Source organism: Caloenas nicobarica, chromosome 4 (genome assembly GCF_036013445.1).
Source record: "Caloenas nicobarica isolate bCalNic1 chromosome 4, bCalNic1.hap1, whole genome shotgun sequence".
In the NCBI taxonomy this organism is placed as follows: Eukaryota; Metazoa; Chordata; class Aves; order Columbiformes; family Columbidae; genus Caloenas; species Caloenas nicobarica.
Genome location: NC_088248.1, coordinates 22,697,606 through 22,721,939, shown reverse-complemented (window position 1 = coordinate 22,721,939; position 24,334 = coordinate 22,697,606). Strand labels below are relative to the sequence as shown.

General features: G+C 38.6%; 1 protein-coding gene across 3 annotated transcripts in view; it reads left to right on the top strand.

Moving 5' to 3' along the window:
* The window catches only part of NR3C2 (nuclear receptor subfamily 3 group C member 2), a 206,029-nt gene that overhangs the window by 98,774 nt on the left and 82,921 nt on the right, over positions 1 to 24,334 (top strand). For all 3 annotated transcript variants that reach the window (XM_065633639.1, XM_065633640.1, XM_065633638.1), the window contains one exon: positions 14,381 to 14,520. In XM_065633639.1, the coding sequence (XP_065489711.1) occupies positions 14,381 to 14,520 (140 nt within the window). The remainder of the gene's footprint in view (positions 1 to 14,380; positions 14,521 to 24,334) is intronic.

The following is a 24,334-nucleotide window of genomic DNA, read 5'->3' as shown; positions in this document are numbered from 1 at the left end:
GAGTCGTGGAAGAGGATAACAAAAGGCAGAGCAGCATTTGCGAGATTAAAGCAGCGTTTCTGGAATGAAAGAAGCGCTGAACTTCAAACAAGTGCTTGGTATGCATTTACTTTTATTAACATTCCTTTGTATGACTGTGAAATATGGATAACAGCCTCGTTTCTTCCAAGCATTAACCAGTTCCTCTTAAATGGTCTTTGAGTCCTTGCTGGTGTAAAAGGCCTGGAAAAGGTTTTAGGTGTCAAGTTCTTACAAGTGTTTTCAAATACTCAGCTTATAAACACTGTTTCTGTAGATACAGGAGCACAGATGTAGATTTTCAAAGAGAAGGATGGACAGTGTGCTGCCCAAAGCTGCTTGCTATGGACTCATTAAAATCAGAATGGCTCTGAGGCAAGTCCAAGAAATGTTGGGAGGACATGTTCAAGGAAGGTCCTCATTTGGAGTCCAAAAACTGCACAGAAGACAGCAACACTATCCACTGTGGACCACTGGCAGGTGAAAGGGAGAGAGGTGGCAACCTGGAAGAACGAGGCGGGTCAGAAGGGTTTGTGTCGGCTCACGACGTGTGTTTGGACATGCTCGGTGGGATGGAGGGCAGGCTCTCCTGAGGGCCTTGTGAGCCTTAATTAAGCAGATGATGCTTTTTTAAGTATACAAGTAAGTGTGAGGGTCCAAAGCTTTAAAGCTGTGATAGATTTTTGAGTACTTCTTCCTTATCAAGTCATAGGTTATGGTAGCAAGTCTTGCAGAACCTTAAACAGAGCCTAAGGAGATTAAGTTTTATGTAACTAAGCTGTCTACGTGTTCCTGCCTAAAGTTTTGAGTGTCAGCCAACTTCAACTAAATTTGACAGTGGGTAGCTATTACCTCTTTCAATTTTAGCTGTTATCTCTAACTAGTTCCATTAAGTGACTAGATGGAAGAGAGACACTCAATTAGTGTCCCCACTAGAGGAATGGTGATGGCTTACATATTTCTCCTACTAAACATTGCATCCTGCTCCTGAATAACAACTAATAGCTAAAAAAAAAAAAAGTAAAGCCTTTTTCATATGTTTTGGAGCCCAGCACTTGGCTTTATTTCATATATGTTATCTGGGAATATGGGAAGCAGATATGGAAGTAAGAAGCTGTAGGTGTCTTAGCACTTTGTGACTACGGTGGGCTCCTTTGTCAGGAGCTGCATGGAGTGAAGTGGTCTGAAGTCTGAAGGGGTGCAAGTGGGGAAAGTGGGGGCTTTTTAGATCCCCCAGCCATGTAATAAAGTTACACTGAGATTGCTGTGATGTTCAAACCGATGAGCCCTCAAAACTTACTCTTTGTTGAGTCGTCTGCTTTCTTCCCCAAGTGCTTATTCTGCATATTGCACACCTGTTTATAGCAGAAATAATTTCAGTGGCTGCAGGAGGAAAAAAAAAGGCAGATTGTCTTAGAATAGGCAGAAATTGCTTAATGGAGCAAAGAATGTGTATCGTCAGGTTCTTTCTGTTTGGTTTTAATTGCATTCTGTGTGGGACCCGTTGTGTCAGTGAGTGATACTGTGGCTTAACAATGAATGTAAATATCGCGGTCCTTGCTATAGAAAATTGAAAGCCTGCACCACAGACAGGCTCCATAAATGAGATCTGGGGGGTGATGTCTTAGTGAGCAATAATGTTTGCTCACTCGGCTGTACACCTTGATTACTATGTAAATTGTGTAAATTTATGCATAAGCACCTAATTATGCACACTCAGCTGTCAGTTTGCTTCCACAGTAACGTGCTTTTGTGCATAAACGGTTAAACAGCCTTTTCCTGAAATGGGAGGGATGGTGGTATTTTAATTATTGTACCAGCTCTTATTGCCACTGAAGTTAAATGCAAGCTGCCTTTCAAAATCAAGGCCTGCTATACGTTGCAAGAGTTTTGACAGGATTCAGCAGAGGATTTAGCAGAGTAACTAGGGCTGCATTAGTTGCAGAATGTAACTTCCTTGGTCTGTTTTGCTTAATTCTCCCATTTTCTTTTAGTCTTTGCTATATGGGTTTCAGCTATTCAGCCAGAGAGAGTGGTAGGTACAGTACTGTGTATCATTAGTATGTGAGCGGTGGAGTGAATTTTGGCTGAATAAAAATGAATTCTTTGACTTGCAATTGTGAACATTTCTAGTTTGCCTTGACAATCCTGTCAAGACAAATTTGAACTTTGTCAGCAATTGTGACTGCTTGTGGGAGAATTACCAAAAGCCTCTGCTCTAGGTATCAGTCAGTGATTGCAGCCCTCATCTGCTATTTGACCAAAATTTTCCATGGCAGTCAGCAGGCTATTACTTGTCACACTGACATATAATAGAGGGATATTTTAATTGATTTAAGAGTTAAAATCTATAGCTATTTAATACAGTATAACTGTATTACATGTCAGCAGTTACACTTGCTGTGAAAATAGGGAAAGAGGAGTTGGGGTTTGGAATATTTTAAAAATACACATGCAATTGATTTTATCTTCTGGTGGCTATCAATAGAATTTGTACTTAGTTAAGGGGAGTGGAGGTTTTCTACTATGTAATTATTGTTCATTTTAATAGGGATTCTTAAATGTTAACTGTGCATCTAGTTACTAAAACCCGTATCTTCCATTGTCCAGTAGTACTTCTGCGGCGAGCTCTGAATTACTGTTTTGGCTCTGATGCTGTTTTATGACCTAAACTGTTTCTCTGTCATGATCTCCCGATGTATAATTTTATCCAAATCCAAGGGTATATAAATTAAAAATTGTGAATCACTGTAAAGCTGTACAGCATGAGTACATTTGGCACGTCTACACAACGTGCAGGTTATGTATATGATGGAGTATGAGATCAGATGCTCTAGCACTACTGTGTTCCTAATTGCTCTTGCAGATGCAGGTATGCAGTTTTTCAGACTGGTGATGGTTAGTTCAAAACATCTTTTTCTCTGTGTCCATTTCAAATGAAGCTCTTTTGCAAGAGAGAAAATGAACAGGGGAAGGCTCTACAAACATGAGTGCCTCACATCTTTCTTCTCTGCCTTTCTTTCCAAGTTGTTCAACTTACCTGGCTTTTTAAGTTAAGAAGGAGGATTAAAATAATATCTGCATTCCTTCCGCAAGAGTAGAATGAGAAAATAGGGCTGTTGAGTGCTCGTTAATGTATCTCTCTTTTGGCACGTACTGCCTGACCCTCCACATAAACTGCAGGCAACGGGAGACAGAGGGACTTGAAGTTCACAAATAAATGCGGTGGTCAACGATATCAGCACGAACAGGATTGACTGTACTTTACCTTGGTGTAAATATAACAACAAAGATCTCTGCAAATTGTCACTTTGTGTAACAGAGGTGGGACAAGTGGGAAGTGATGTCCCTGTCTGAATAGAGCTGCTACTTGCCATGTCCCCTGCTAATTTCACAGGGTTTAACAGAGGAACTTCACAGTGTGCTGGTGAAGAAACATAATGGATGGGTTATATTTGAGAAACTTTTTTTTCATGGGATTACACACCTCAAACTTAAAGCCTAGTATGTGATGGTGCTGGGTTTTGTGTTTCCAAAGCATCAGCTCTTAGTTCCCAGCCTTAGAGTGGCACCTTTATATTGGATACAGCCTTTGAATACATGATGGCTAGAGAACTTGCTATGGTGCTGGAGGAAATCCAGTTGCAAACCGTTAGTGAGAATCCAGAGAGTCAGAGAGACTTGGAAGTGAGTCCTAGGCCAGATGATGTTTGCAGATAGGCACAGGCAAAGGCCATTGGAGATGTAGTTGGCCAAGCAAAGAAGCCACAGTCAGAAAAAGGAGGGATTTTTGCACACCTTCACCACTTGTAGAAATGGTCCATGTGAAAATCTGCCTGAATACCTGTTCCTATCTTGTTTTTTCTTCTTTGCTTTTTCTCCTTCTCCCAGAAGCTGACTGGTGTGAACCCCACCTGTTTGCCCTGTGTTGCCTCCTCAGTGCAGGTGCAGTGTGCTTGCCATAGCCCTTGCATGTTCCTCAAACATCACAGCTGTGGGGTTTTGGTTTTGGTGGTTTTTTTGTCTGTGGTGTTATGTTTTGGTGGTTTTTGTTGTTGTTGTTTGGTTGGGTTTTTTTTGTTGTTGTTGGGGTTTTTTTGTTTTTGTTTTGTTTTATTTTTTATTACACTGTCAAAAGGTAGCAAAATCCTGGGAATGGGAAACGGGGGGGACAGTGAAGGAGACAGAAGTGGAATTCACCCTGGCTTTTCCATGTTCTGTTTTATTTGGGCTGTGGGACCAGGAGGGTGTAAAAGACAAATACACAAACTACTCCAATGTCTGTGTAGTTCCCCAACCTAGAGCTGCAAGAGTCTTCTTATTTCTTGTATCAAGTAATAATTGTATGCAATGAATAGCTCAAATATCTTAAAATGGAAAAATGTTAGTTAAAATGAAACCTTCATTATTTCAAATAGTGTTTTTAGAAGTCACAGAAGGTATTTCAAAATAATATGACTCTTTTATAACACCTGTTAATCAAAGATGGTGGTAAAGTTGGAGTTTCCCTTTTACTGTATTGCCTGAAACGAGTGCCAAGCTGAAAATTCCAGTAAAACATAAAGCACTGTGTCTAACCTTATTAAGGATTATTACCTTTTGATTAGTATAATAAGATCATCTTTGGTGGAGTATTTCTTTTTCTAGCCTTCCTTTTACAAATGCACACAGATCTTTCTGCACACTGCAAGGCAGCTAAGTCTGTTCGTGTCAGGAATGTCTCTGATACGCTTATGGGCTCGAGTCTTATTACTCAGTTCTGTGTTCTTAACTCATACTAAATAATATTGTGAGCTGTCTGCTGCCTTTCATTTTTCCCTGTTTAGAAGTTTGGATTAGTGTGCAGACTTTCTTACTTCTATTTTCTGTTCCTATGTGGTATTATAGCCTAACATACACTGGTACTGTAATGCTGAGATGCTTTCAACATTGATACTAATTTTGTCTTGTTGGATGTGGGGGACATAGGGAGTTGAAAGGGTGAAAAAGGGGGTTTGCCCTTATTAGATTCTTTCAGGTCAAGTAATAATTATACATATTGCCTTTTGAAGCCTGTGGGATTGCTCTTATCAGTAAAGGTCTGCCATACTGGGGCTTTTATTTGACAAGTTGGAAAATAGCCTTTGTTCCCATGGTAACCTTTTTTTGTGTTTTGGTGGATTTTTTCCCTATGGTTTCCTGGTTGCTCTGGAGGTTTTTCTATTGTGGTATTTTAATCCCCAGTAGACTGGAGATGGCAGTTCAGTTTACTTTTTGCTGTTCTGAAATATTTCATTTTTTATTTTACTTGATTACAGAACTCTTGTAAACATTTTATATTGTCTGGTTAGGGCATTACGGGTGTGATGGTTTTTCTCTGTAAGCATATCAGCCACATGGAAGATAAAACAAATAGTTTGTAATAGGCAAGTACATATGACTGGACCAAGCTGCTTCTGTTAGAAGCTAATATTTTTTTATACAGTTTTCTTTTAGGGCTTATGGGGCCAAGCCTGTGCCAGACATACCAGACAGATTCTTTTTTTTTTTTTTTTTTTTTTACTAAGCATCAGAATGACATTTTTTAAGGTCGAAGGTGTTCAATACTCTGGTGGTCATCAATGTCATTTCAGGTTGCTGTAATAAGGGTTTCATAAAATGAAGCTTTCAAGTAAAAGCAGGTATTTTTAGGAGTTGCTTGTTTAGGCACTGAGGGAAGAACTTGAAAAAAAGTAGTCAGCTTTATTTTGAAAAGAGGAGGCTTTTAAAAGAGATGTTCTTATTACTTGTAGCATCTCCCTCCATTTGGCTTGTATTTATATTTTTCTTTCTTCCTTGCTTGTTCAATTTTTCTTTGTCTTAGGAATCCTCAACAGTAGAGCAATATAGATGCACAGTCTTGTCTGGCCTGCAATTCCTCATGGCAATTATTTTCCACTTGTGCCCCCATCAGCAGGTGAAACCCAGTTGAATCACTGTATTTTACGCAGTTTTAAAATATTGCTGACCAAGAAGGCAGCAGAGTCTCACCGAGTAAATGCTACTGTGCTCTTGTATGAGAGTGATCAGGATGCATAATTAGTTTACATATTTTTTCAGTGGCAGAAGATGAGGTGGTGCTCTGAAAAACTGGATTTTCAAAGCTGTGTCTCTTTTAGTCATGGCAGGTGAGCAGGAAAATGAAAAGAAAAAGTTAAATGAATGCCTTGCCCTCCCCCCCCCCCCCAATAGACTTTCAATAATTAACTAGATAATTTTCCAGATAAACTGTTCCTGCCTTATCTTGCTATACAATACATAGCAGCTTATAATCAGCAGGACAAACATCAACATTGCATGCATTTAAACTGTGCTGATTCTATAAGTGGACAAAATATGAAAAGTTAGAGCAAATGTGCTATGAGGCTCCACTGTTGTTCTCTGGCTTTCAAAGTTGGATGTTTGCTCCTGATAGGCAATTCCCTGTGTAGGTTAATCATTCCATTTTGAAAGATAACTACACTTAGATTCTAAAGAACTGCACAATAAGTAAATTTTATTTCCCTGGGGTGGTTGGATCTTGGTACATTGTGACAGCAGTTAGAGGAAAAGTTCACAGCAGAAAAATATTAGGAGGGCATTGTACTTCTCTGACCACTAAATCAGTGGATTAAAAAAAAAGTAGTTTTGTTTCCCCAGAAATGCTCCTTGGTTTCAGTCCACCAGAACACACATTTATTTATGCCTAAGTTTGTATTTTTCTGTACTCAGCAGCTTTGGTGGTAAAATTTGGATAGCCAACTACAGTTGCTCCTGAGAGATTTCAGTAGAGAAGGTCAAGGCAAAGTCAAGGCTTTACAGCTGGATTGAGGGAAATGCTGGGTCCCGTCAGCATCCACTAAGATAAATGGAAATTGAAGGAGCTTAGTACACTTGCTTCATTTCATAAAATCAACATATGCCTTAAGGTTAAACTAAATACAGGAACCTACTCACTGGTGACTACAGCACCGGAGAGCCCATCAGCTTCTGTTTGCAGAATAAACACTGCAATTTAAATGCTTTTTTCGAAATCCTGAGTGAACCTTTTTGAGATTGGGGTGGGGGGGAGGCATAAGGAAGGATGGAGACTCTTCTGTTATCACGGCTCATCAGAGTTTGCTTGTTACATAATTAAGATCCAGGTATGAAAGTCTGATACATGACCCTTAGGCATGGCTAAATAAAGTAACAATGTGAAAGCTGGAGCTGGTGAGGAAAGAAGCCATCTGATTTCTCAGTTTGCTTTCTCTTAACTAGATGCACTTTCCCCTCCAGTTTCCACATTTCATTGTACTAAGCATTTCTTAAGAGAAAAAAAAATGCAGTAAGTTTGTAATCTATACATGTGTATTAGTGCCATGGTATTGGAAGTTCAAACAGTTGAGTTTTCTGTCTTTCAATAGATTACATCTGTACTAAAAAAAAAAAGAGGCTAATCACTAAATGAAATGTATTATAACATCTGCTGAATTTGTTATGTGTGTTGGGATTTGTTTGTCTGTTTTGGTTTAGGGGTTTTGTTTGTTTAAATTTCTTTAAAATATACCTTCAAAGTCATAGATGGCAAAATAAGTTTATTTTGGTGAGATACGGATCCATTTTCATAAAATTACAGTGAAATAATGTATTGCATGAGTTTATCATTAGCTGAAACAAAACGAAAGTGAAGTAATGGTAATCCAGATAAGACCTTCACGATCCTGAAGTTCAACATGTTTCAAAAATAATTTATAGCACAAAAAGATATTATTTTCTAGGTTCTTTTTCTTCCTTAATTAAATTTCCTGAACATTTCACATTGAAAATGTATTCTCAGTGGATGCCTTCATGTTATCTTTGTTATTCCAGTAAAGAGAAGACATTAAAGAAAAAAAATATTTCCCTAACCACTTGCATTACTAATGGACTGATATTTCCCTAACCACTTACATTACTAATGGACTGATACAATACTCCACATGTCAGAGTAAGCATGCACTGCTTCCTATGATATGCTTGTCATCCCTAATATGCACTGAAGTACACAGTTATCTTTTCTAAAATATTTAGACATTGTTCAGGATTTCTGAGTCTTGGAGTTTGTGGGGTTGGTTTGTTTGTTTGGGGTTTTTTGTTCATTTCATTTTGGTTGGTTTTGGGTTTTGTTTGTTTTTAAGGTTTAGTCTTAGAAAAATAACAAAAAAAATGCTAAGGCTCATTTAAAGCTTGCAGGTATAGGAGTTGGTAGTGGCCGTTTGGGTTGTGTTGTTTTATCCAAGGAAACATAACTGTTTGTCACGTCTGTCTTCATCCCTGTGGGAGTGGGATAATGCCACGAGAAACTCAGCCAGCAGACTTTGCAGCTGGGTTACTTGGAAATTTATGTGCCTGTCTGCCAAACGTCAAGAGGGTGAATGTTGCCCCGTCTGCAGGCAGGAGCGTTGCTGCTGAGGGTCAGGGCTGGTTTGGTCTCTCTGGTCCTTCCCTTGCTCAGTGTTCAGGGGTCCCATGTGACCGCCTTTTCCTCCGAAAATATGATCATTTCATCTCTGCACCTTTTCACTTCTCTGTGCTTGCTTGGTCTGCTGACAAGAAGGTTGGTTTATATAGTTTGACATTTTAAGAAATACCATTTTCCAGTCTGCTAATCTGCTTTATGCAAGTAGTTGTAGGAGAGAGCCAGGGTGCCTACCTGCACTGAAACTTTTTAAGAAATTCAGGCTACTCGAGGAAGAACTGATACTTGTAAAATATCAGTAGTGATAATTAGAACTATCAGCATGGAGCAAAATCTGGGAGATGGTACCTGCTGCTGGTGAAAGTCATGGCCAACATCACTGAGTAGTGGTCAAATAATCTACTGGACAACTTCTGAGCAGTATGATATTTTGTAAATAACTAGTAGAGTTATCTTAGGCAGTGAAATTATTGTTTCTATGTGAACATGCACAAAAATAGAGGTAATGTGAAGAGGAGATGGTTCTGCTATCTACTGTGATGGCTGAGTGAGCAATGAGTTAAAGAAAGGAAGATACCAGGAGAGCTGGTGGAGAAGTGGTGAGTCAAAGGAAGAACTTAGGGATGTGATATTAGGTGTAGAAACCAGGAAAAATTCAGGGGACTATTTGGAGGGGGGAAAAGGGTAGCATAAACTTGGTAATCAGCCTCTTGGTTGCAGAGCCAGCTTGTGAGGAGATGTGTTGTTGGTCAGTGTGGGAGGTTCTTGTCTCCCCTGGGTGGCACAGGCTGACCTGCTGCCTTGAGGTTGGGGAGGACCAAGCATGTGGATGTGCTGCTGCGGTGGCTCCAGCAGCAATGGGGGCTCTGGGGTGGCTCTTGGTCAACTCTTGGCCACCTCCTGACTGTCGAGGCTTCCTGGGGTGTGAAAGGTGGGCCAAGCTCTGGTCTCCATGCTCAGCCAAACTGTCCACATCATGGTTGTGAAATGCCATTGAAATCACAGAGTTTTTATTCTGGGCTGCAGGAGGGTTTCAGCATCTGCGTGTGCAAAGGTAACAATCATGTTTTCATGTGCCAGTCCTCAGTAGATGATGTCTCTCGCTGGAAACTGGTCTGGAGGTTACACCCCTTCAGAAGCAGGATGAGAAGGGTAGAAGGAAGATGCTGGCGGTCTCTACATCTTGAATCTCCTGACTGTTCTTCCTCTTAAAGCTTTTTTTTGTTGTTGTTTCTTTTGGTGAACACACGATGCTGATTTCAACTTCTTACCTTTTGTTTTCATGTAACTTTATTTATTGATATGTACCCAGGTTCCTTCTGTTTGTTTTGCTGCCAGAAAATTTCTATATGAAGAATTCAATGACGTGGAATTAAGAAGGACTCATCTAGATCTCATGATAATAAAAGCACTTGGAACAAATGAGTTTGGGATTCACATTGTGGCTTATGCTTCTTTTGGAATGCTTCATTTTTCCATCAGAGAGGCCTCATTTGTTTAAACCGTGCTCCTGTATGACATCTGGTTTGAAAAGCATGATAACCTATATAATCAGCTTTTAAAATGCTGGATTATCTGTGGGTGTATTGACTCTTCTTTACAAAATCTGTTATTTCTAATTAATTCTCCATATAACTACTACTAAAGCCAACTTGCAGGGACACAAATGAGCTTGATGGCAATGGCTAGTCAAGGTCAACACTTAGCTGCCAGCATTTGCACTTTTGAAGATAATAAATCAGGCTGATTCCTAATCACATACCCCACAATGTGACAAATGCTAGTGGAGCCATCTAAGCAACCATTTTACAAATCATTTGAAAGATACATTTGGCGTTGTTAAACTGCTCCATGCTGCCCTTGGCTGTAAAAGTGCTGTGATAAAATATGTATGCTCTGTCGGATCGTCTGTATTTGAATCCTGCGGAGTGTGTGTGTGTGTATGGATAAGCAGAGGAGTGTGTTTGCTTTTTTTTCTTTGTATTGGAAATACGAGACAGGCGTGAAAGTAATAACACCTATTGAGCCTATGGAAACCGCTGGCTTCTGAACACGGTGATGAGTAGCCAGCTCTGTGACACTCTTTCATACTTCTTCTGTTTTCAGTTAGAAGTTTATATTGAGAGTAGTTTGCTGCCCATGAGAAATTTTCTGGGTCAACAATAGTGTGACAGTTTTAAAAAAAAAAAAGTTAAACATCAGAACAATACTTGTTAGACTCTAATTTGGATTTGGGCAACTGTGCAAAGTGTTTTCACTTGGTCTAAAGTTTAAGACTCAAGCCTGCTATGGCCCACGTTAGACTTACGGTGTCATTCAAATAGTTATTTGGCAACAGGATAATTGCTGCCCAGGGAGTAAATTGTAAAGTTCCTGATTTTTTTGTTTATGATATCTGGTGTTATTTGGACCAACTCTTGTATTTTTTCAAAAGAGAGAAGGATGTGTTATCTAAATCATTTTGGCTGTTCTAACTAAACTTCTCATCTGGAGTAAAAAACGTTAAACTGATCTCCAAAAAAAAGGAGTAAAATTAAATTAATGTGTATGTCTGTTAAAATCAGCTGAATTTAACACTTAGTTTTTACTTATTAAGTGTTCCCTGCCTGTAACTTTTCCCGAATACCAGTTTACATTAAGATTACTTCATAGAAATTTGTGGGATTTTTCTGTGGAAAATAAATGAAAAGGGAAATATTTAACTTGGAGCATGCATGAAAAGCACTTTCAAAGTGGGAGATTTTTAGTGTAGCATTTCTCCCTATACGTATTATAGGATATAGAGCTATAGCAATTAGTTAAATAATTGGTTTAACAGAAGTGAGGAATAAATAAAGTCTGTCTGATTGTCACAAACGCTGGATATCTGGTCTTGAAATGAGAAGTAGTTTGCTTGCCAGTCAGGTCTTCTTCACCATGGTCAGGTTGGAGTGACAGGAGGGAGTGACAGCGCGAACGTAAGAGAGATTCAGGAGGAAAAGGTGGAACCATCCGTGCCTGCCTTGTTGAGAAAGAGTAGCTTCCCTGGAGAGAATGACTTAACCTGAGGTTTAGCAATATGATTTGAGCGTATTTTTTTGAACTCAGCCCTTTATGATTTGCAGATATGTACAAACACCACTTTAGCTTCTGTATGAGGTAACATTGACAGCATTTTCAACTGGCAAATACTTTGGTGTAGCATGGGTGAACGAGGACATAAGAGATTTTAAAAACAAGCTAAACGTTGTTCATTAGAAGACAGTTGTAGCTTAAGCTGGCACAAATTGGAGGACATGTAAGTGCCAACAGGTAATATCAGTGTTTCTTTGCAATAGAATAATTGAGAATTGCTCCATGTTGGATACTCGTATTAAGACTGAAAATACCTCATTTGTGTTTTAAACTATTCTGTGTTTAAACTGATTAAAAGGATGTATGGGAGTTAATTGAATTTTATTCCAGAATGTTAAGTTTATACCTGTGGTGCTGTGGCTGAGTAGTTGAATAAACGCTTTGTATTCAAGCTGTACCTTCACCTTGCAGCTATGTTCAAGCCCTTTGTTTAGAGAAGCATTGTGTAAAATATGCTGTAGATTGTGTCTTTGGTAGGCATTTAATAATAGTCCTGGATCAACTGGTGTCTCAATGTGTCTTTACTAGCTTTTTTTTACCCAATAATTCTGCATAAGCGAAACTTGATAGGGTAGCTTGTATCTAAAAACTAGTCTCTCCCACCTTCTGTAGATCCTACATGACAATTTATTTTCAACTAAAAATATTACATGCTTATACAGTGGAGAGAGAGAGAGCGTGTGTGTATATAAATTTAAAAAACAGCATGCACACTGCTCTGATACCCTGCAAACCTTTGTTTCTTCACAGGAGGAGCTCTCTAACAGAGTTACCTTTTTAAAATAATAAAAAAATACACTGACCTTTTTCAGGGTATAAAGACTAGGAAAAATTTTGCTGGTCTTAGGAAGAAATGGGAACATGCAGTATCAAAATTACAAATGCCCCAAGACATTTTGGTGGTATGTCAGAATTGAAATGTTTCCCTTTTCAGACAAAATACCATGTTTGCAGTAAAAGAAAAAAAAATCAGGGAGTTAAGTTTTCCAGGTTATTGGCATTTTCTCTAGAAAGCAGACACCTTTTGAGGAATTTTGTTTAATGAAAGGCTTGATTTTTATTTATTTTTTTTTTAATGCAGTATGAAATGTGCTAGAGGGAGAAAGTCCCGTTTGCTGCCTAAACAAATCCAAATGCAGCACTGAATTACCAATGCAGTCTTGGCTAATGCTGAACTAGGTACCTTTCCTTAAGGGTAGATTAATGCATAAGGTGTGACAGTGACTTGAGCACACAGAACTTATTTTAACACCTATTTGGTGAGGCTTTCCTTTGTCTCTCAAACAGATGAGCTAATGCCATCACCTTAGCAATTACCAAGTAGTGTGATGTTATGTAATGAAAGTATAAATAGCATGAGGAATAAAACTCGTAAATCTAACAGACTAGAGAGCAGACAAGCAGAAGTACTGTTTGGAACATTTTGATTAGTATCCGAATGCTGTCATTTTAAAAGACATTTAGATTTGATGTTACAGTAAAGCTGCAGGCCAGGAGACTTGCAGTCCTTGATGTGGAGTGACACTCATGCTGTGCCCCTGGATAAATCACTTGGCCTCTGTGTACCTCTTTAAAGGAAGACAGAAAATTGGAAAAGGGCAACATGTGCATACTTGAAATTTCTTAATCAGGCTGGTTATCTTATGTTTGAATTAAGACTACCTGTGAGCTTCGTTTCCCAGTAACTGACCAACAAATAGCCAGTGACCTGCAATTTGAACTATCAGATTATTTCACCACTGGTGTAAAGTCTTTTAGGGTTGTTTTTGTAGTGGTTTGGCAGCATTCAGAGAGATAACGTGGAAAAATGCAAGAAGTCACATTTACCTGGAGAAGAGAGGCTGTGTGGAAGGAAAGACTCTTCTCAGCCCTCCAGAGGTGTGGGAGGGATCCAAAGCCTCCGTCTCCTTCAGCATCTGGCACTTTTCTCCCAGTGTGCTCATTACACAAGGGTGGCGTTTCCAGCTCCCGGTGGAAAAAGGGAGGGAGTAGACTTGCTGCATCATGAAATGTGACCTGTTTTTGAAGAGCGCTGTCTTCTAGAATTGCCAGTGGAAAATACTTCCTAAAGATATCTTCGGAGAGCGATGATTTTTAAAATCCAACAAGAAAAACGCCCCATGTTTTAAGAAAGCTAAGCCATTTTAAGGTGGCTGAAGCTGGCTTTGCCACATGCTTCGGTCTGCAAAAATTTGGGATGGTGTCTGAATCTCCAGTGCTGCTTTTCTGGCACCTGCAGTTGTATGGAAGGATCTTCTGCATTTGCAGAATGTAAAATGGCTTCAAAACTACTTTGGAAGTAAGCTTTCAAATTACAGAATATTAGATAGGCCTCAAGCACTACTGTAGTGGTAAATACAATAGGAATGTGGGCAGAAGAGGGCATACCAGTTTGCGCTACTTCATCAAATGGCCTTGGTGGTTTTATTGCAGGTATTCCTTGACTGTAAAGGCTTGAAACAAACAGAAAGAAAATTTATAGGCCACTGCCAGAGTTGTTGTTTGGTTTGTTTGTTGTTTATTTTCAGTTTTAATCATCTGCTACCAATAAAATCCACTGCCCTTGTGGTAACTTGTAACATTAATGTTGGTATATTATGGGTGTTTTAAAACAGACAATAAAAATATTGCACTTACTAATTAAAGCAATTCTTGTATTCAACCAGGCACTGCCAGAAAGAGTTGTGGTTTCCTAATTGTTAGGTGCCTTGAGCAATATACCGTGTTACAAATTCTTAATTGAACTTTGCATTATGGCCAGTGTGATTTGAAATATTCATAGCTGTTCTGCTTCTTTTTTGTTTCCTCCAGCTCTTCATTGAGAAGTGTATCAACTGGATCTTCAAGACCTTCCAAAGTGTGTTTGGTGTGTGGAGATGAGGCATCTGGATGTCATTATGGGGTGGTTACATGTGGCAGCTGTAAAGTTTTCTTCAAAAGAGCAGTGGAAGGTAGGAAAACACAAAACAAAAATGTAAACAAAAAGGAAAAGACAAATTACATGTGGGGTTTTTTTTAAATAGAAATATATACACACACGTCTTTCTGTGTGTTTTCTGCTGTTGATACAGTTTTGTGGTGTTAATCTGAAAAAAAAAGTTGAATGAACTCCAATTACATGTGGTATAATTTATATAGTGTATTCCAGGATGTTTTCCAATGCACACCTTCTAAAGGATGCATCGTTTCATACCACTGCTGAATCAGGCTGCTTCTTTTCCACTCCTCCAAGTGGATTTCTGTGATTTTTAATGGACACAGATACAACTGATGTAAACCTACTCCTGTTTCTCCTGTACTGGAGGATGAACATGGTTGTCTCATCAGGCTTTGACAGCCTCATAGGACAGTACGATTTGCTCAGGTCAGTTGTCTCCCTGTGGGTACCTCCAGGGCTTTCAACTCAGCAGTGCCTCTGGTTTGTCTTTAGTGACAGAGAAGTGGCTTTAGGGCACTGTGGTAGATTGACGAGGAAGCAGGAATTGATTATGGGGCATTTCTTAGGGGTCGTTTCCTTCATTAAGGACTAGGACTTTCATGAGGACTGTATTTTTATAGCTTCGTACCGGAGTGTTTGGCTGACATCTCCCAATTTATGTTAATTATGGTATAGCTAGATTTTCCTGAGTATCTCAACAGAAAGAAGTCAGGATGTCTCAGAGTGCTGCAGGGCCTCTGGTAGGTGTTTACTCTCTGTGACTTCGGTTGTTAGGGTAAAAGAAAATTATTGTCCTTTACAGACTTCGTAAGCAACTGCTTCAAGCGATAAAAATTAACTTCTTAATACCTGATAAAGAATAAGACTTCATGGCATGCAAAGGACATAAATACTGTATAGGATTTTTGAAGTCTTTGCTGATGAGTAGATGTTCTTAAAGCCACTGATGAAGCAGATGATATCTACTTACTGATTTATTTTCATGAAGAAAAACCTAGAAGGAAGAAAATAAGCTCTTAGTATGGTGTCCGTCTTATGTACTGAGAAGAGCGAGACAGTGTGTGATGTGATTAATTTCTTCTGTGGTCATTAAATCTGCTGCTGATGGTAATAAGAATTTAGCTCTCTGTTAAGTATACCTGGAGGGCTCATGTGTCATTGAATTCAAGACCTCATGTAATATCTCTATATCTAATCTATTTATCTATCACCAAAAGTGTCAATCTAATTGAAATGAACCTCCAAAAGTTACAAGGGCAGGGAAAAGGTTTCCCCCTTCTGAAAGCATCTTTGACTGCTGTGCAATAGCTGACCTTGATGCCTTCATTCCCTAAGTTCTTGAGTTTTCAGTCGCTTAACATAGCACATGAACTGGAAAACCCTATTTATTTTCACTGAGCGACTTCCTCCATGTGCCTCAACACCACATTGTGGGTGGGTATTCAGACATCTGTGTCTGAGCTGGCCTCTGAATCACGAGGATGTTTTTTGTTGTGGTGACGAGGTTTTGCATCCACATGCACACACTGTGTGAAGTGATAACACCTTTTACTTTCCTTTCTCCTTTCCTGCCTTCCAGGAAGTTTCCATCTCAGTCTTAAGTCACTGTAATTTCAAGGTACTCTGTATCTACATTTACCACATCTCTCTCTTTTGATGTCCTTTCTGACGTAATCTGAAGGTTATCCCTATCCTACCCTACAAGGATTTATGAAAAATTGCCAAGGATTCCCTTTAGGAGTTAACAAAGTAGCAAGCCTACATTTCCAAGCCTCAGAAGCCAAAATTACTAGGAAGGAGTTACTCTGTAATCAGGCATAGAAATACATTTTTAAAATGTAGTTAAAAGTTATCAGTAATTACTGAAAGTTTGAGTTAAGCAAAAAGCTTCAAAAAATTAGAGACAAACCAATCCTGTCTTCCCTAAAGATTGAAGGTGGGAGTTTTAAATTAGCTTAGAGTATATTTTTTTTTTAGAATTATTATATTAACATACATATTCCTACCAGTGGCATGTGAATACTGGCTAGACTTCTGCTTGGTGTGCTCATGACTGTGAGCTCTTGATGCTACCAGTAGCGTTGTTGTTATGCAAACATTGAAAAATTGGCTTGCACTTTCTATGTTTCTATATTTATATTTTCATTTAAAAATATACATATATATATGCATAAAACTAGAATGTAGAATATTAGCTAGAAAAAGACATAGCGAAAACGTGGTATATATTTTGGCTCCAAACATCCTGAAAGTATCCATGTGAATAAAAATCTACGTAGGTAGTTTTGTAACAACAAAAATGTTTTGTAGAGTCGTCATAATTTTTTCCATCAGGTATATGACCAATAAAACAACCAATCTTCAGGTTTCCTATTTTAATTTGAATATTTGTAATAATTACTCTGTATCATATGTTCATGAAGATGTTTTTGAAACTATGATAGTTCAGTGTGTGGTCTAAATAAAAAATAAATCAAAGCGGGAGAACTACCTTAACTGTAGATCCTAGGCATACCTGTCTCAGCTCTGAGCTAAAGCTGTATTCTTTAATTCAGTGCTTGCATCCTTGTCTTTCTTACAAAGAAAACAGTAGCACTCCCTTTGTGAACATAAAAACTATTTTCTGGAGAATTTATCAATACAGTGGCTAATTTATTTGAGTAAAAATGACTTGTTCCCTACCTAGAAGAGTATAGTAAAAAAGTGGGATATTTCTCAAGTTTCATTTGCTATTTCTGTGAAATTGTGTGTATGGACTTCTTAAAGATTTATGAATAGTTTCCCAGTTATATTTTACACACTTCATATGTGTGTGTGCGCACACACACACACTTGCATTTCTTATCTGGTCCACTAAACATTCTTCAGTAGAAAGTGGCATGAGAAATTATAATCTTTCAAAAATAGCCTTTACTTCCAATTGTTGTTAAAAATAGTAGCTACAGCTGGTGCCATTCTCACAGAACCACAGAATGGAAGATTGGAAGGAACTTCTGGAAATCACCTGGTCCAAACCCCCTGCTCAAGTAGGACCACTCGGGGCCAGACCATGTGCAGGTGGCTTTTGAATATCTCAAATGGTGGAGACTCACAACCTCTCTGGGCAAACTCTGCCAGTGGTTGGTCATCCTCACAGTAACAACGTGCTTCCTCATGTTCAGACAGATCCTCCTGTGTTTTGGTTTGTGCCCTCTTTGAACGGAGTGGCTCTGCTCCTTGAATGGGGGGACGAGGCTTTTTGTTATTACTTTTTACTGATCAAATGAAAGTTCTGTTTGGTTTAATTTTAAAAGCAACTTATTGATAGTCCTTCAGAAGATACCACAGGATTGAAGTGGTGAGAGAGAGATCAACTGGTATTGAGCTGGAAGGACAAGAACAAGTGGGGAGACAAATTGTGTCAAAAAGCATGGAAATGGAGAAGGGGGATTTGGAGAGAGCACACCACCTAGCTCTTTGGGTCTCGGCTAGAATTGCTAATGTCAGCCTGCGCTCCTCTGAAATGTTATAGAACCAAGGAACTATAACAGAAAAGAACAAGTGCATTGACATTTTAAAACTAAACGAGAAGGTCCACAACAATAGGGACTGAAGCTTGCATTTTCCAATCATGAATCTAGTAATTGTATTCCCAATGAATCTTACTTTGGGAACTTGCAGGAAATGTCTAATGAATTTATGAGAAGGAGAGCGGTAGACCAAAAAAGTATTAAAATGGGTTTATTGGTGAAAGTCCCAAAGTAATTTCAGATGGATTTCATTACAGGGATGTAAATTATCGATGTGCTAAGTTTTAGTATCAAGTAAGCATGAACTTTTTACTGGCTGACTTGATGAAAAGGAGTCTGGTATGAAGAAATGTGATTGTGTCATTAATATAAATTTGATCTGCCTTGCAAACACTAAAATTCTTTAACTATAAAAATGTTGATAAATGGTGCCACTGTAAAAGTTAAATGACATTTGTATTTATAATGCATTTTTACCTAGGTTAACTATATGGTATGATTTTCTAAATTATGGATATGGCCAATCATAAAGTTATTTAAACTTTAATTTATGATAATTAATGGAGTCATGTGCTGAAAATACACTGTATTGCAAGGGAACCTAAAGCACCTGGGCAGTCTTGTCTTACCTTTTTCCAATGAACCAGCTTTAGGGAAAGAGAGTAACAGGCTTAAAGTCAGAAATCACAGCTGTTCTTGCGTATGCTTTGCATTTTTAGTCTTCATTTGTTCAAGTTCCAGACAAGTATGAGGTAATCTGTCCTAAATCAAAATTACATAGCTTCTTTAGATGCTGAAGTTAATCTTTTCATTCTTCCTTTGGCTTGAACATAAGAAAAGAGGAAGGCGTGTTTTTTCATCTCCAAATGGTGCTACAGCAAAAATGACCATGTTTTTCCAGTTATTTTGCATATGTGCTGGGAGATTTTTGACTACTTAAAATGGAAGAACTAAAAAAATGTATTAGCTATAGGGAAGCTTGTCTCTTTTTTTTTTTTTTTTTTTTTTTAATTTTTTATTTTTAATGCAAAGGCGTGATGTTCGGTAGGTTTCAGATTTTGCTGTTGATTTCTGCTCCAGGAGGTTCGCCTTGGAATCATAGAATCATTTAGGTTGGAAAAGACCTTTAAGATCATGGAGTCCAACCATTACCCTCGCACTGTCAAGTCCACCTCTAAACCATGTCCCTAAGCACCATATCTATGTGAAACATTTCATCTGTTAATCCCATGTTTGAAGACCATGTTCTTCAAAGCACAGCAGTTGGGAGAAAATACTTGGAAATACAACAAATATAAAAAGATAACCTAGAAATATTACAAGATTACAGTAGAACTGAAGTACTCTCCCATACTATTTCAAGCTAGAATACTGAAGCTTAAAACAATTCCCACATTTTAGAACTTTAAAGCTAGTTTTGCTATTTTAAGTCAGAAACATTTTAAGTCTCTTCACCTCTGAGGCAGAAACACAGTCATAGCAACAGAAGCTTGTAGGTTTGCATTTCTTCTTCACCTGAACGTTTTCTACTTTGGTATTTAAAGTAGGGGGAAATTTGGCTGAAGGAAATTTTTCGAGAGTCTAATCTGATGGTGTCTTATTTAAATGGCCTCCTGAGTATAGTAAACGTGTTGTGCACCTCAGCAAGCAGTGTAGTAACAACAAAATCCCCCCTTCACTGTGCATTTGAACAGCAGATTATCCAGGACTTGGTTGCAATGGTGGAAGAGATGAGATTTCTTGTGTAGCCACCTGTGGGGACTCAGCACAGCTGTGGGACCCCAGGCTGCCCCAAAGCCAGGGTACGGAAAAGACATGATGTTCTTTGTCTCTCTTTGTGCCAGGCTGCTCTGAAAACACAGAAACAAAACCAACCTGGGCTGCAGGATTGAGGGTCCAACCCACCAGTCACCTGGGGTGACTCCTAATCTGCCATGTGAGGATCCAAGGTTGATCTTTTTTCCGTGACCAGAGAGATCCAGCAGCCTTCTAGAGACTCATCTTCACATGAAGGATTACACGCTATTGCCAGCTGTGAAAATTCAGTGGTAGATAAATTCAGTTCTTTGGGAAGCAAAGGCACCGTGCAGCCGTTTAGCAATGGGCCAGATGCATAATATCCCAGGGAAGCTCTTCTTTTTTTGGTTTTGTTTTGTTGTTGGAGGTATTCTGCGGTCTCTGTTTCCAGAAGGCCACACAAGAAGGAAAGTAATATGTTACTTGTAATATATTTTTTCCAGAAAGAGGTAATCTTCCTATGGTTTTCTCATGCAGTGTAGCTGAAAGAGCTTCCTAGGGCTCTACGTTCCCCAGTAGAAAATAAAGCAAAACTAAAGCCTCTGTGTGTGCTTCCTAAAACTTTTCATTTGAATTGAGGTGGAAAAAATACCAAGGTATGAGAATTTAAATTCTGGAATATGTAGCTCTTGAATCATTTGCTTAATTAGTATAACTTAATTTTTTAGTTTTCCTGGTGAAAAGGAAAGTTTACCTTATTGACCATTTAAAGAAGCAAATATTTTTTTTGCTGAAATGGATACATTATACAAAGGCGTTTTCCACACCATTTTGCAGTGTGTGCACCCATGAATTTTGTAGGTCTATATTACTAGAATTAATTATACATACAGTTCTTCACTCTCCACTCTTCTGTTCATTTGCTGTAATGGAGTCAGTGATTTTCCATCACAGGCTGCAATTTTCCTTTTATCCACTTTCATGAGGTCAGTGGCCTCTCTAAATTTGACATCACTCAGTATAGATGTCCATATGTTTTCCTAGAAATTTCTATGTGGGATTTGAAGTTGACTCTGTTCCTGACCTGTTGCAAGAATCTGTTTTACAACCTATCAAACAGAAATATTAGGTGAAGAGCAAGCAGATGGGTGATCTGCTGAGGGCAAGTGAGCTGGTCAAATTCATGTAGCAGCTGCTACTCTTACTTGATATGCTATGGTTAATAGGTGTCAAATAAAATTTAAATAATAAAGTCATCGTAGGTTTGAATCTGCCACCAGCCTTCCATGCTTTCATAGATATAAAAAGGACTTTTCCTGGTTTTCGCTCTGGCAGGCAGTATTACTCAGTAAAACTAAGTTTTCCTTCCTGCTCCTAGCTGGCTTTAGTTAATAAGAACTCGAAATTTAGGAGGCTGATTGGAGGAAGGAGCTAGAAATGTTTCCACTGGGACCCCAAAAATGGGAAAAAAGTAAGCAGCAAGAAGCGTAAACCACAGAAAGGGAAGATGAATTAAGGATGGAGCATTTATTATGATTGAATATTTGAAAGCTGGGGAGAGGTGGAATGGGAGAAAGAGCTTTCCTTGTGGCTCTCGGAATGTGTGGCCTGCATGACAAACTCTGATTGCTCAAGAATAAATGCTGGATGTATGTTAAACATGGAGTGCAGTGCTAACAGAGTAAGTATATTTTGGCAGTATTTCAGAAAGGAGTGGGGGGAGGTTTGGGAACCATCTAGATCAGGGGTGTCAAACTCATTTTCACCAAGGGCCACATCAGCCTTGTGGTTGCCTTCAAAGGGCCAAATGTAAGTTTAGGACTGTGTAAATGTAGGAGCAGTTACTGATGTGGCCCCTGGTGAAAATAAGTTTGACAGCCCTGATCTAGGTGATACAGCATCTTGGTTTTAGAAGAAAGAATGGGCAAGTTTAACACTTGCAGTACCACAAGGAACCACAAGATGGTTAATGGCTGGGAGAATTATTTGAAAAAAAAATTACATCAAGTAAGCTAAAAATTTGCATTCATTATTTTCCAAAAGCATTAATGATTTCTTCTCTTGCCCCAAACTTTCCAACGTTTGCAAGATTTTGCTTGTAACTGTTATTTACCCAGCAAATGGGTGTTGCTGTAGAGAGGGAGAGATGAGCAGAAGGTTGAGAATTTAAATCTGGGTGGCTGTCTAGCCTTGCAAAACGCTCACACAATGCTAGGAGGTCTGCGTGCAGCTATTCTTCTCTGCACTCTTTTGTTTGTCGTCTTTGTTTTATGAATACTAATTTCTAGACTGGTTCATCTGTAAAAATAATATATTCAGTAGGTGATAGCCTGCACAAGCAAAATATGCAGTAAACACAACATGTGTGCAATGTCAAGGTTGGTTTATCTTACGTAATGGCCTTCCATCACTACAGATTTAAGCATCACACAGGCTTTCACGTGCTTACTTTCTGCATTCTTGTGATAGGGCAAATTTTGGCATTCTTATGATGTGCCAGGGAACTGAGTTGCAGTAATTTTTTTTTATGGTTTTCTTTTTTAATATGTCACAGGGTAACACTCTGGCAGATAAGAGCCTTCAAAGAGGTGGGAAGGCCCTGTGAGTGCATGCTGATTTAAGAAAGCCACAAATATTTTGGCTAACCAAAAGATCAAATGTCACAGCTATTAGTTTAGTGTATTCTCAAATACTTCAGCTGCCTTTTCTTTAAAAAATAATGGATTTTTTCCATATGCCTCATGGAGAAGGTAGAGATGGTGCTTCCTGGAAAACTCATCTTTCAGGTAATGGTTTGAAGATGACTGAGCCATTTGTATTACATGATTATACAAAATCCATATGGTTAGATGCACCAAATATGTCAAGCAAACAGGGAATTATTCACACTGTCGTGGTATAAATGATGCTGGCAATGCTGATGTGGAGTATTGTGTATACTTCTGGTTACTGGCATGTTAAAGTTAGTTAAAGTTGAGTAAACAATTTAGGAGAGCTTCTGAAATGATCTGGGGAATAAAAAAGTATCTTATGTCAGGTGACTAAATGCTTTTAGCTCTTTCTAGCTTACACAAAAAAGGTCTGAGCTGGGACATTCTTTCTGCCTAAAAATATTTCACAGCTGAGGAATAGACAGCTAAGAGGCAAGAAAATTTATTGTGAACTAGGAACTGTACAGAAATAAGAGTAAATGGGTAAAAATGACATTAGCTAGTTTGATACTTTAAGAAGGCAGCAAACCACCAAAAAGAGGGACCTCTAGGGACACTTTCCTGAAAGGAGTCAGAGGCTTTAAGTACCTACTTTGAAATGGAATGTAAGAGAAATAACTGATGTATAATACAATATGGTCTGGTTATCTGTGATAGTACAGGATAAGCCAAAGAGGTTTCTTGATTAATATTGTGTCCTGGTAAGGCTGGAGAGTTCAGCTGACTCCACAAATGAGTTAGGTAGGAGTAGTAAAGAAAAAAAGGATGAACCAACTAATACATTTTTAGGATATTCTACGTGTAATGATGGCTGATGCCCAGATCCTCCTGGAGGTACAGGACTCAAATTTTTAAAAGTTGATGTAAAGTGCTCAGATCTTGCATGAGGCAGAATTGCTTTTTTGTAGCAAACGAACGTCTGTCTCCTGAAATGCCTTTTCTCAGTTTGAGTTCAGAAGAAAGCTCACAGGAATGAAGTCCTTTTGAAATAACTCCATCCGATCCAGCTAAGCTTCTGCAGGAACCCACAGACCCCATCGGCTGACCTTATCCTTGGTTATATTTGTTGGTAATCCCCTCAAGTGAGAGCCTGGCTGCTGAGAAATCCTCTGTCATTGAAATATAATTGCTCTGGTTTCTTGGATGTTGCTGTTGTTTTGTTTCTTTTTGGTAATGCCTAGTACAATACAACTGTAAATGAATAAAGCATTCAAATTGGAGTTTGTAATTGGACATAAATATATGTACAAGATCTTCCCTATCAAAGAGCATAAAACACTTAAAATATCATAAAACATCCTTAGTTGGGTCCTTTAGCTCCTTACAGCTATGGCACTGCTTCTGAAGAGATACAACTTTATAAAATGCTGTTATGTACCTGCCTTTGCAGCCTATCGAACCAGTGTTATAATTTTCACTTTTAGTATCAAATAGCACTTCTCTTCTACAACCCTCAAGGTTCAGAAAATTTTTGAAGCCTGAAAAGACTCTTCCAGTCTCAGGTTAAGTAGATAAGAGCTAAAAGGGGATAATCCTGCAAGGTGGCTTCAGCGAAACAATGTTAGCAATAAGGAATTTTGCACTGTTGTGGCTGAAAAAAAATCTTAATAGATAAAACATGAAAATAAATGTATAAATATATAAAGCAAGAAACAAACCATCTTTTTGTACCTCCTAGTCCCAGTTTAAATAATAGGGTGGGCAGACAGTCTCCAGACCAAAAAAAAAAGAAAAAGAGTACATACAGATCTGTCTGTTATAGATACAGGGAACAAGGCATCTGCTAGCATCTCAGATATAAATAGAGTGGGAAAAGGTAGTGGCAAATCTCCCATTGCCTTAAAAGAAGCCAGTATTTCAACCTTTTTTT